Source organism: Mytilus californianus, unplaced genomic scaffold (genome assembly GCF_021869535.1).
Source record: "Mytilus californianus isolate M0D057914Y unplaced genomic scaffold, xbMytCali1.0.p SCAF_2, whole genome shotgun sequence".
Classification (NCBI taxonomy): domain Eukaryota; kingdom Metazoa; phylum Mollusca; class Bivalvia; order Mytilida; family Mytilidae; genus Mytilus; species Mytilus californianus.
Genome location: NW_026262668.1, coordinates 125,215,360 through 125,227,872, shown reverse-complemented (window position 1 = coordinate 125,227,872; position 12,513 = coordinate 125,215,360). Strand labels below are relative to the sequence as shown.

The following is a 12,513-nucleotide window of genomic DNA, read 5'->3' as shown; positions in this document are numbered from 1 at the left end:
CTATTCTTGAAAAAAAATATTTGCATTTCATTCAATGAATTTTCCAAAAAATATTTTGTTAATTCGTTAAAATAAGAGAAACGAAACAACTAATAAAAAATCAATTATAATTCTTACTTGTACTTGAAATGCCAGGAGAGGGACTTGTAATTGGTACTTGAGTTGCTGTTGTCTCTTTTCCAGTTGATCCTGTGACAAAAATGTTTGAAAATACAAATATATCAAACAAAATAATAATTTAATGATATTCAAAAAAATGTATCATCATTCCTTTTCGCATAATAACATTCAACACATGAAACATCTTTCCTTTTTGCATTATAATGTTCAACACATGTATTATCTTTCCTTATTCTAAAATAATATTCAACAAATGTATCTTTCAGAAACTTCGTTAAATGTCTTTTTAAATGAAGAATAACAACAGGCGGTCAATCTGGTTTTGTAGTATTTTACATAAATATACATCAAACCTGCTACTTTCATTCAGAAAAGGAATTCAATTCAAATCCATTACCTTTCAATGTTGTAGTAGATTCACTTATTATTTTGGGTGTAGCTGTAGGTGTGGGTGTAACCTCGGCTGTAGTGATAACTGCTGATGATACTTTTTGTGGAACTGTTGTTGTACTTGGAATTGGCGTAGAAGCTAAAAAATAAAAAAGGAGTTTATCTATTATTAACAGCAAACAACTCATTTGTAACAAGGACAAATCAAACACCCGTCACAAGCAGGTTTTAACAAAAAAACAGATTAGCATGAAAGAACTTTACCAAACCAAATTAATTACTCATAGTTTTATTTCAACAAGGCACACATAAAATCTTCATAATACATCTCATTTATACAACTGTTACTACATACATTACATATTGCTGCAGCTAAAACTACTATGGTCTTTTTTTACTTACTGACTTCAAAACAGGCATGGACGCTAAGTTGGAGCTGTACAGGTCTGTAAGAATCTTCTTTGTCATCAGGTGTAAAAATTACAGTAACCTTTCTCACATCAGGCTTAGTTCCAATGCTTGTAGCCTTTTCGCCTACTTTAACCTACATAATGGAAAATATAAGTTTCAAAGTTAACATGGCAAAATTTTCCTTGTTTCATGTTCCGAATAAACAGCAGTCACATTTATTTTTCAAAAAGAATCAATAAAATTGATAAGTTTAAACTTGAAGATTTTTTGCAAGTCATACAAACCTTTTTCGTCGTTACAGTTCCGTCTGCATTAAAGAATTGTACTGTATACGTCTTGATATTATCAGTAGAAACCAGTTCAACATTGGCTATTGGTCTTGTCTTCGTAGGCACGTACTCTATAACCAATTTTTCTTCAGAGCTTTTAAAAGGTGTCTTAGAGGAAGGTCGCAGATTTTCAATATCTGCCTTCTTGTCATTAGTTGTAATTTCTGTTGAAGGTATTGTTGTTATTGAATCCATTCCATCTGTTATTTCACAAACGGGCGTGGTTGTCGATATCTCTAAAAAAAAAAACAACCATGTCACGTTATAACTACTTTTAACATATACTGTACTGGTTCTATAAATATCATTTTTGCATAAATATTGCTATTCTTGAAAAAAAATATTTGCATTTCATTCAATGAATTTTCCAAAAAATATTTTGTTAATTCGTTAACATAAGAGAAACGAAACAACTAATAAAAAATCAATTATAATTCTTACTTGTACTTGAAATGCCAGGAGAGGGACTTGTAATTGGTACTTGAGTTGCTGTTGTCTCTTTTGCAGTTGATCCTGTAACAAAAATGTTTGAAAATACAAATATATCAAACAAAATAATAATTTAATGATATTCAAAAAAATGTATTATCATTCCTTTTCGCATAATAACATTCAACACATGAAACAACTTTCCTTTTTGCATTATAATGTTCAACACATGTATTATCTTTCCTTATTCTAAAATAATATTCAACAAATGTATCTTTCAGAAACTTCGTTAGACGTCTTTTTAAATGAAGAATAACAACAGGCGGTCATTCTGGTTTTGTGGTATTTTACATAAATATACATCAAACCTGCTACTTTCATTCAGAAAAGGAATTCAATTCAAATCCATTACCTTTCAATGTTGTAGTAGATTCACTTATTATTTTGGGTGTAGCTGTAGGTGTGGGTGTAACCTCGGCTGTAGTGATAACTGCTGATGATACTTTTTGTGGAACTGTTGTTGTACTTGGAATTGGCGTAGAAGCTACAAAATGAAAAGTTTATCTATTATTAACAGCAAACAACTCATTTGTAACAAGGACAAATCAAACTCCCGCCACAAGCAGGTTTTAACAAAAACACAGATTAGCATGAAAGAACTTTACCAAACCAAACTAATTACTCATAGTTTTATTTCAACAAGGCACACATAAAATCTTCACAATACATCTCATTTATACAACTGTTACTACATACATTACATATTGCTGCAGCTAAAACTACTATGGTCTTTTTTTACTTACTGACTTCAAAACAGGCATGGACGCTAAGTTGGAGCTGTACAGGTCTGTAAGAATCTTCTTTGTCATCAGGTCTAATAATCACAGTAACCTTTCTCACATCAGGCTTAGTTCCAATGCTTGTAGCCTTTTCGCCTACTTTAATCTACAGAAAGGAAAATATAAGTTTCAAAGTTAACATGGCAAAATTGTCCTTGTTTTATGTTTCTAATAAACGGTAGTCACATTTTCTTTTTCAAGAAGAATCAATAAAATTGATAAGTTTAAACTTGAAGATTTTGTGCAAGTCATACAAACCTTTCTCGTTGTTACAGTTCCGTCTGCATTAAAGAATTGTACTGTATACGTCTTGATATTATCAGTAGAAACCAGTTCAACATTGGTTATTGGTCTTGTCTTCGTAGGCACGTACTCTATAACCAATTTTTCTTCAGAGCTTTTAAAAGGTGTCTTAGAGGAAGGTCGCAGATTTTCAATATCTGCCTTCTTGTCATTAGGTGTAATTTCTGTTGAAGGTATTGTTGTTATTGAATCCATTCCATCTGTTATTTCACAAACGGGTGTGGTTGTCGATATCTCTAAAAAAAAAAAAACAACCATGTCACGTTATTACCACTTTTAACATATACTGTACTGGCTCTATAATTTTCATTTTTGCATAAATATTGCTTTTCTTGAAAAAAAATATTTGCATTTCATTCAATGAATTTTCCAAAAAAATATTTTGTTAATTCGTTAACATAAGAGAAACGAAACAACTAATAAAAAATCTATTATCATTCTTACTTGTACTTGAAATACCAGGAGAGGGACTTGTAATTGGTACTTGAGTTGCTGTTGTCTCTTTTCCAGTTGATCCTATGACAAAAATGTTTAAAAATACAAATATTTCAAATAAAATAATTATTGAATAATATTCAAAAAAATGTATCATCTTTCCTTTTTGCATAATAATATTCAACACATGAATCATCTTTCCTTTTTGCATTTTAATATTCAACACATGTATTATCTTTCCTTATTCTAAAATAATATTCAACAAATGTATCTTTCATAAACTTCGTTAAATATCTTTTTAAATGAAGAATAACAACAGGATGTCATTCTGGTTTTGTAGTATTTTACATAAATATACATCAAACTTGCTACTTTCATTCAGAAAAGGAATACAATTCAAATCCATTACCTTTCAATGTTGTAGTAGATTCACTTATTATTTTGGGTGTAGCTGTAGGTGTAGGTGTAACCTCGGCTGTAGTGATAACTGCTGATGATACTTTTTGTGGAACTGTTGTTGTACTTGGAATTGGCGTAGAAGCTAAAAAATAAAAAGGAGTTTATCTTTTATTAACAGCAAACAACTCATTTGTAACAAGGACAAATCAAACACCCGCCACAAGCAGGTTTTAACAAAAAACAGATCAACATTAAAGAGTTTTACCAAACCAAATTAATTACTCATAGTTTTATTTCAACAAGGCACACATAAAATCTTCACAATCATCTCATCTATACAACTGTTACTAAATACATTACATATTGCTGCAGCTTAAACTACTATAGTCTTTTTTTACTTACTGACTTCAAAACAGGCATGGACGCTTAGTTGAAGCTGAACAGGTCTGTAAGAATCTTTTTTGTCATCAGGTGTAATAATTACAGTAATCTTTCTCACATCAGTTCTAATGCTTTTAGCCTTTTCGCCTACTTTAAGCTACAGAAAGGAAAATACAAGTTTCAAGTTAACATGGCAAAATCATCCTTGTTTCATGTTCCACAAAAACAGCAGTCACCTTTTCTTTTTCAAAAAGAATCAATAAAATTAATAAGTTTAAACTTGAAGATTTTGTGCAAGTCATACAAACCTTTCTCGTTGTTACAGTTCCGTCTGCAATAAAGAATTGTACTGTATACGTCTTGATATTATCAGTAGAAACCAGTTCAACATTGGCTATTGGTCTTGCATTCGTAGGCACGTACTCTAAAACCAATTTTTCTTCAGAGCTTTTAAAGGGTGTCTTAGAGGAAGGTCGCAGATTTTCAATATCTGCCTTCTTGTCATTAGTTGCAATTTCTGTTGAAGGTATTGTTGTTAGTGAATCCATTCCATCTGTTATTTCACAAACGGGCGTGGTTGTCGATATCTCTACAAAACAAACATGTCACGTTATAACCACTTTTAACATATTATACTGTACTGGTTCTATAAATACCACTTTTGCATTAACATTCCTATTTTTGAAAAAAATATTTGGATTTCATTCAATGAATTTTCCAAAAAAATATTTTATTAATTCGTTAACATAAGAGAAACGAAACAACTAATAAAAATTCAATTATCATTCTTACTTGTACTTGAAATACCAGGAGAGGGACTTGTAATTGGTATTTGAGTTGGTGTTGTCTCTTTTCCAGTCGATCCTATGAGAAAAATGTGTAAAAATACAAATATATCAAACAAAATAATAATTTAATAATATTCAAAAAATGTATCATCTTTCCTTTTTGCATAATAATATTCAACACATGAATCATCTTTCCGTTTTGCACTTAAACACTACAAACCAGTAAAAGTCTGAAATGGCCTATATCTGTACCTAGACTGTACTGATTTCTACTCGACCATTCTGAAATTTACTTATTTACTTAACAGTCTGAACTTGTACTCGACCTTTACTCGACCAGTACTTAACAATTTTATATGTGTCTGAACCATACTCGACAAGGTCTCAACCATTCTCGAACAAGTCTGAACCATGCTCGACCTAGTCTGAACCATACTTGACATAGTCTGAACCATACTCGACCAAGTCTCAACCAAGCTAGACCTACTTTTTGTATCTATCTATTATATTTCATCAATTAAGTACTGTTTTTTACAACAGATATTTCCCTTGGCTAGAAATTTGAACAACAATTTGAAATGCAAAAATGTATTTAATATAGCATGAAACCAAAATTTAACAATAAACATAATATAATCATCAACACCATATATATATATATATATACAATGTATATCGCCTTTAAAATAAAAATAAAACAAGATGATCAAAGGAAGTAATTTTTGGTCAGATTAAAAACATATAATGTAATAAATTAAGATTTCGGTTAAATGAATTTTTATATACATGATATAATGTTCACATTGAATTATGTACATCAAAAATACTAGAACTTTCGACCATTATTCAAATATCTTAAATGGTATTTCAATTTTTTTGAATGTTTTTCAGATATATTTTATGGTTACTGGAAAATTTTCAACACTAACTTAAGCCTGGTATAGATTTATGGTGTCAGTCATGTTCAGTTAATAACGCAGTGAACATTTATCTTTTATTGTATATAAAGCAACTTAATAAATTTGAAAATGACACCTCTGTTTTGTTAAATGAAGTCTTTACTATGAAAGCACTTCCATAGCAATACTTGATAAAACCTTTTAAAAAGAGAATTGTGTTCCAAATTAGCAGTTAAAGTTTAGGTTGATTAATCAGGTTTTGTCAAAATTAAAGACATGGCATACAAGAAGCACTTTTATAAGGTTTAATTACCTCAGTACAGGTGTGTTTTACAGGTAAAAAGAAAATCCTGTTTTTCTTAAACTCGTGTATTACTTATCTAGTGAATTCAAAAAGCCTTGTGATTTAAGTTTTACAGGATGTTGTTTAATTTTCAATGGATGTTATTTAAAATTTATTACTTTCTGATCAGGTTTGATCTTTTTAATAAGTGTGCCAAAAGCAGGAGGTATTACCTTATAGTTAACCCCTAATCAGAAGAACAATTTTAATAATTTCTTTAATTTATTATCCCTTTTAGATGCCAAATTATGATAAGAATAGATTTATTTCTGATATAAGGTTAAACAATTTCAGTGATTTTGTTGGCTATTACCTCAGTTAAAAAGATAATTATATAACTATTGTATGTACAACCATGAAACCTATTTATTTTCTTTATTTAAGAATTTAGGTGAATTAAGTTTTGAATGTCATTTTATAACCACTTTTTACATACACTGTACTGGTTCTATAAATACCATTTTTGCATTAACATTCCTGTTCTTGAAAAACTATTTGCATTTCATTCAATGAATTTTCCAAAAAACATATTTTGTAAATTCGTTAACATAAGAGAAACGAAACAACTAATACAAAATCAATTATCATTCTTACTTGTACTTGAAATACCAGGAGAGGGAATAGTTGTATATACTTGAGTTGCTGTTGTACCTTTTTTAGTTTATCCTATCACAAAAATGTTTAAACATAGAAATATATCAAACAAAATAATAATTTGATAATATTCAAAAGATGTATCATCTTTCCTTTTTGGAATAATAATATTCAACATATTCATCATATCTTTTTGCATAATAATATTCAACATATGTTATCTTTCATATGCTTCGTTAAATGTCTTTTTAAATGAAAAAAAAAGAACAGGCGGTCATTCTGGTGTTGAAATATTTTACATAAATATAAACCTGTTACTTTCTTTCAAAAAAGGAATATAATTACCTTGCAATGTTGTAGTAGCTTCACTTATTTTTATTGGTGTAGCTGTAGGTGTTGGTGTTACTTCAGCTGTAGTGATAACTCCTGACGAACTTGTTTGTGGAAATGTTGCTGTACTGGGAACTTGCGTAGTAGCTTAACAAGGAAAAAGAAGGTTGATCTACAGAATTTTTGTAATTCAATTTTAATAAAAGAGGACAAACAAATAGATCTATATCACTATGGTCAATGTTATAATCAAATAAAAGAGCAGAAGCAACGACTGGTCTTCTTATACAGTAATTATTTGAAAGGTGTATTTGTTATTTTACTGTGATTATTTTCCTGGATAGTCAGAAGAGTGTGACAGGGTACATCAAGAAAAGAATAGACCCTTGGTGAGTTTCGTAACAAGCAGGAGTTGATGAACAGATATGATTACGTTGTTACAAATCAAAATATATACCATGTAGACAGTTTTACATATTCTTATACTAAACTAAACTAAAAGCTCGTCATATATTAGGTATTTCTCAACAGAAATACTTAATCAATAATGTGTAATTTTTATTGGCAATATAAGAACACAAACCTGAATAGTTTTTTTTCAATTAAGCCGCAAAGCGTATTTTATAATATTCAGAAAGACATACTAACAGCAATCACTGGATCAGAAATTTCTGAGCAGCACAAACTTGTCAATGCTACAGTTTCATGTACTGATGTTATAATTTACATACCAATCGAAGATTGCTCTAAATGTCTATCTGTCATTTTCACTGATGTTTCAGTTGTTGCAACAATAGGAGTAGTTTGTCTACTTGTTTTCTTTATGGTTGTTTCCCCAATAAAGGGCACAGGGGAAGTAACTCCCTCTGATGAAATAATACCAGTCGTATGTTTGACTTCTCCTGTCGTAGTTGTAGCTTTCGTTTTTCCACCAGGTGTTGTTTTTTCACTCGATATTCCTTCAGTGGATTTCGCTGATGACACGATCATGGTGCTTTTTGCTGATGATGGCCCACCTGCAGTTGTCATCTTACCAGCTGTTGACGTCACTGGTGATTCTACTCTTACACTCGTTTTACTTGAAGCAACAGACGGCGTAGAAACAATTGACGGTATTTCAATAGTTGTTGTCCCTATAAAGATAGAAATCATGCTTTATCTTTTCTCAAAATTAAAAGTTACGGGTTGTATTTTTTCCGAATCAAGGTGAAATAAGTCATCAAAGATTCAAGGCTTATACTTTGGTACACCAGACACGTGAAGGCTGTATTCTTTCTGCCTATTTGTGTTTATAAATCTTTTTGAGAACATCATTTTGGTACTGACATGATTTATAACAAACCATTCTAAAATTGTTCGTTGATAAATTTTGAAATTATTGGAAACTAAGGTTTCAACTCCCCCAGGAAAAGTTGACCTTAGTTCGATTTGGCTATTTTTTATGTCCTTTTTGGTAATATACCTCTTCAACTATTTCGTTTCTTATACATCCTTGGCTTTCAAATATTTGGCTTTGAGCGTTCCTGATGAAGGTTAATCCAGAAAAGCGCTTCGGACGCATGAAATTTATAACGTGTTGCTTTCATTTTTTACAGCACTGGGTCGATACCTTTGCTTGTGGACTACTAGTCCCGGAGGTTATCATCAGCCCAGTAGTCAGTACTTCGGTACTGACATGATTTATAAAAAACCTTTCTAAAATTGTCCGTTAATAAATTTTGTAATTATTAGAAACTCAGGTTTCAACTCCCTCAAGCAAAGTTGACCTTAGATGGATTTGGCTTTATTTAGGTTCTTTTTGGAAGTATAGCTGTTCAACTATTCCAGTTCTTAAACATCCTTGGCCTTTCAGTTATTTGGCAATGAGTGTTCCTGATGAAGTTGAATCTACATCTACATATGTATATATGTGTATTATATTTTATGGATATATATAGTATATAAATAACATTTTACTTAAATTTATATATATATATAAACAAGTCTAAATTGAAAACAACGTTCAAACCTATGATTGCGTTGGATAAAAACCGCAATTTTTATACGTGTGCATGCAAAACAAATTTCTTGGTAGAGTGGTCTAAATACAGCACAAACAACATTTTCCAAAAAACCAAAAAGTGAAAAAGTATATTTTAACAAAACGCATTTGACTAGCAGGTCGAACAACGGATGTTCTTAAACCCTGCTGATTGCCATGGCGATTGCCAAATAAACGGATCACCGGATGTAAAAATGAATCTTAATTTATAAATTAAATACAAAACAGAAAACAATAAACTTGCGGAAAAGATGGTATACCGCAAACATGAGGTGCAAAAATTTGTACACCATATCCGGATTTCGACAATTAATGTCTCTTCAGTGATGTTAGAAATCGAAACGGTATTTGGAAGGCCATATAATTTACCTCAATTTGGGATTGACTCTTGAATTTTGAAGAGTCAAAATAGGATGAACGGATCATATAAGCCCGAAGGCAAATATAATACAAGCCCAAACGAAAAAATATAAACAAGTCTAAATTGAAAACAACGTTCAAACCTATGATTGCGTTGGATAAAAACCGCAATTTTTATACGTGTGCATGCAAAACAAATTTCTTGGTAGAGTGGTCTAAATACAGCACAAACAACATTTTCCAAAAGACCAAAAAGTGAAAAAGTATATTTTAACAAAACGCATTTGACTAGCAGGTCGAACAACGGATGTTCTTAAACCCTGCTGACTGCCATGGCGATTGCCAAATAAACGGATCACCAGATGTAAAAATGGATCTTAATTTATAAATTAAATACAAAACAGAAAACAATAAACTTGCGGAAAAGATGGTATACCGCAAACATGAGGTGCAAATATTTGTACACCATATCCGGATTTCGACAATTAATGTCTCTTCAGTGATGTTAGGAATCGAAACGGTATTTGGAAGGCCATATAATTTACCTCAATTTGGGATTGACTCTTGAATTTTGAAGAGTCAAAATAGGATGAACGGATCATATAAGCCCGAAGGCAAATATAATACAAGCCCAAACGAAAAAATATAACAAGTCTAAATTGAAAACAACGTTCAAACCTATGATTGCGTTGGATAAAAACCGCAATTTTTATACGTGTGCATGCAAAACAAATTTCTTGGTAGAGTGGTCTAAATACAGCACAAACAACATTTTCCAAAAGACCAAAAAGTGAAAAAGTATATTTTAACAAAATGCATTTGACTAGCAGGTCGAACAACAGATGTTCTTAAACCCTGCTGACTGCCATGGCGATTGCCAAATAAACGGATCACCAGATGCAAAAATGGATCTTAATTTATAAATTAAATACAAAACAGAAAACAATAAACTTGCGGAAAAGATGGTATACCGCAAACATGAGGTGCAAAAATTTGTACACCATATCCGGATTTCGACAATTAATGTCTCTTCAGTGATGTAAGAATCGAAACGGTATTTGGAAGGCCATATAATTTACCTCAATTTGGGATTGACTCTTGAATTTTGAAGAGTCAAAATAGGATGAACGGATCATATAAGCCCGAAGGCAAATATAATACAAGCCCAAACGAAAAAATATAAACAAGTCTAAATTGAAAACAACGTTCAAACCTATGATTGCGTTGGATAAAAACCGCAATTTTTATACGTGTGCATGCAAAACAAATATATCATAGAAGATACAGCTTAACTGCTTTCATTGTAAGAACGCTAATTCAATGCTGTAAAATCTGTATTTTGGTAGTAGAAATATAATAAAGAAACTATGACAACTATACATGTTGATTATTTCATTTCGTAATTTTATGGTATTTCTCTCAAAATCTACATTCTAAAAGGATGTTTTCTAATCACATATATTTATATGGATGTTGAGTAATCAATTACAAATACATATTTTACAAAATAAAATCTACATTCTTACAATAAAAGCAGTAAAGCTCTATCTTCTATGAATGTTCTCTTATATCCATATATATATATTGATTTATCAGCATCCATGACAATTAATATCATTAAAAAACAACCTTTTAGAAGATAGATCTTGAGAGAAAAAAAAATATTACGAAATGAGATAATCAACTATTTATTAGTATGTCAATTGGGTTCAATGTTCCAGTTTTTATTCAAAGTGACAACTTATAGGTTGGAGATATTTTAAGTCGTAGTTTGATATGATTTAAATGTTTTATAATGAGGAGCAATGAAAATATTTGTCTAAAGACGGTGGAAGATAGTTGATCTTTTGACGACAAGTACCAATTATAATTATATGTTTCAACTTACCCGTTGGTGTGAGTGATGGGACTGCACTTGTCGTCGACACAACAATTTCAGTCGTTGTACCTGCAGAAGTTTCATACATTTACACATATGAATAACACTTCCATACTATAAATCTAACTATCAAGTGTTATACTTTTGTCTCTAGGCAACTACTTAAGATGAACAGAAAAAACAAAATGCAGTTGATCTCTATATAATGACTATCAAGTTTCGTATGAATACTTATTTATCAAGTATGTATTCAGTTATGACTTAGATACTTACAAATACACATCCGTTGGCATTGCTGTTGATCAGATATTACATAAAACAACCGATCGTTTTTCTCACTTTAGAGATTTAACTTATGTAATATAAATTATTGAAAAATACATTAAAAGCTCACGACCCATTATGTATTTCTGAACAACAATGCTTAATACAGTATGCGGTTTTTTTTGGGTTTTTTCTTGCAATATATATATGCGAGACTTGATAAATTTTTAAGAATAAAAAAAAACATCTGCATACCTATTGGAGTCACTTGTTTTGTAGACCCTCTCAAAGGTGTTGTGTGCTCTGATGTCACCTTTTCAGTGGACTGTTCACTTGTCAATTTCACTGATGTTTCAGTTGTTGCAACAAAAGGAGTAGTTTGTCTACTTATTTTCTTTATAGTTGTTTCCCCAGTAGAGGGCACAGGGGGAGTAACTCCTTCTGATGAAATAATACCAGTCGTATGTTTCATTCCTCCTGCTGTAGTTGTAACTTTCGTTTTTCCAGCAGGTGTTGTTTTTTCACTCGATATTCGTTCAGTGGATTTAGCTGATGACACGATAATGGTGCTTTTTGCTGATGATGGCCCACCTGCAGTTGTCATCTTACCAGCTGTTGATGTCACTGGTGATTCTGCTCTTTCACTCGTTTTAGTTGCAGAAACAGACGGTGTAGAAACAATTGACGGTATTTCAATAGTTGTTGTCCCTATAAAGATAGAAATTATGCTTTGTCTTTCCTTAAAATTTAAAGTTACTGGCTTTATTTTTGAAAATCAAGGTGAAATAAGTCATCAAAGATTCAAGGCTTATACATTGTTCCGCCAGACACTTGAAAGCTGTGTTCTTTCTGCCTATTAGTGTTCATAAATCTTTTTGAGAACATCAATTTTCACCGCTTTTTTGTCACATGAACTTGATTAGCTACATATACATTTATATATATATATATATATATATATATATATAATATAAATAAA

The 12,513-nt window shown here is 31.1% G+C and overlaps 1 protein-coding gene across 1 annotated transcript in view; it reads right to left on the bottom strand.

Moving 5' to 3' along the window:
* LOC127727795 (mucin-16-like) overlaps positions 1-12,513 on the bottom strand; it is a 198,982-nt gene that overhangs the window by 35,926 nt on the left and 150,543 nt on the right. The window contains exons 78-90 of the mRNA XM_052234911.1: positions 11,790-12,242; positions 11,280-11,339; positions 7,722-8,123; positions 7,006-7,137; positions 4,829-4,900; positions 2,777-3,057; positions 2,483-2,624; positions 2,092-2,223; positions 1,692-1,763; positions 1,206-1,486; positions 913-1,054; positions 518-649; positions 118-189 (exon numbers count right to left, since the gene is read on the bottom strand). Coding sequence (XP_052090871.1) covers positions 118-189; positions 518-649; positions 913-1,054; positions 1,206-1,486; positions 1,692-1,763; positions 2,092-2,223; positions 2,483-2,624; positions 2,777-3,057; positions 4,829-4,900; positions 7,006-7,137; positions 7,722-8,123; positions 11,280-11,339; positions 11,790-12,242 — 2,373 coding nt within the window. The remainder of the gene's footprint in view (positions 1-117; positions 190-517; positions 650-912; positions 1,055-1,205; positions 1,487-1,691; positions 1,764-2,091; positions 2,224-2,482; positions 2,625-2,776; positions 3,058-4,828; positions 4,901-7,005; positions 7,138-7,721; positions 8,124-11,279; positions 11,340-11,789; positions 12,243-12,513) is intronic.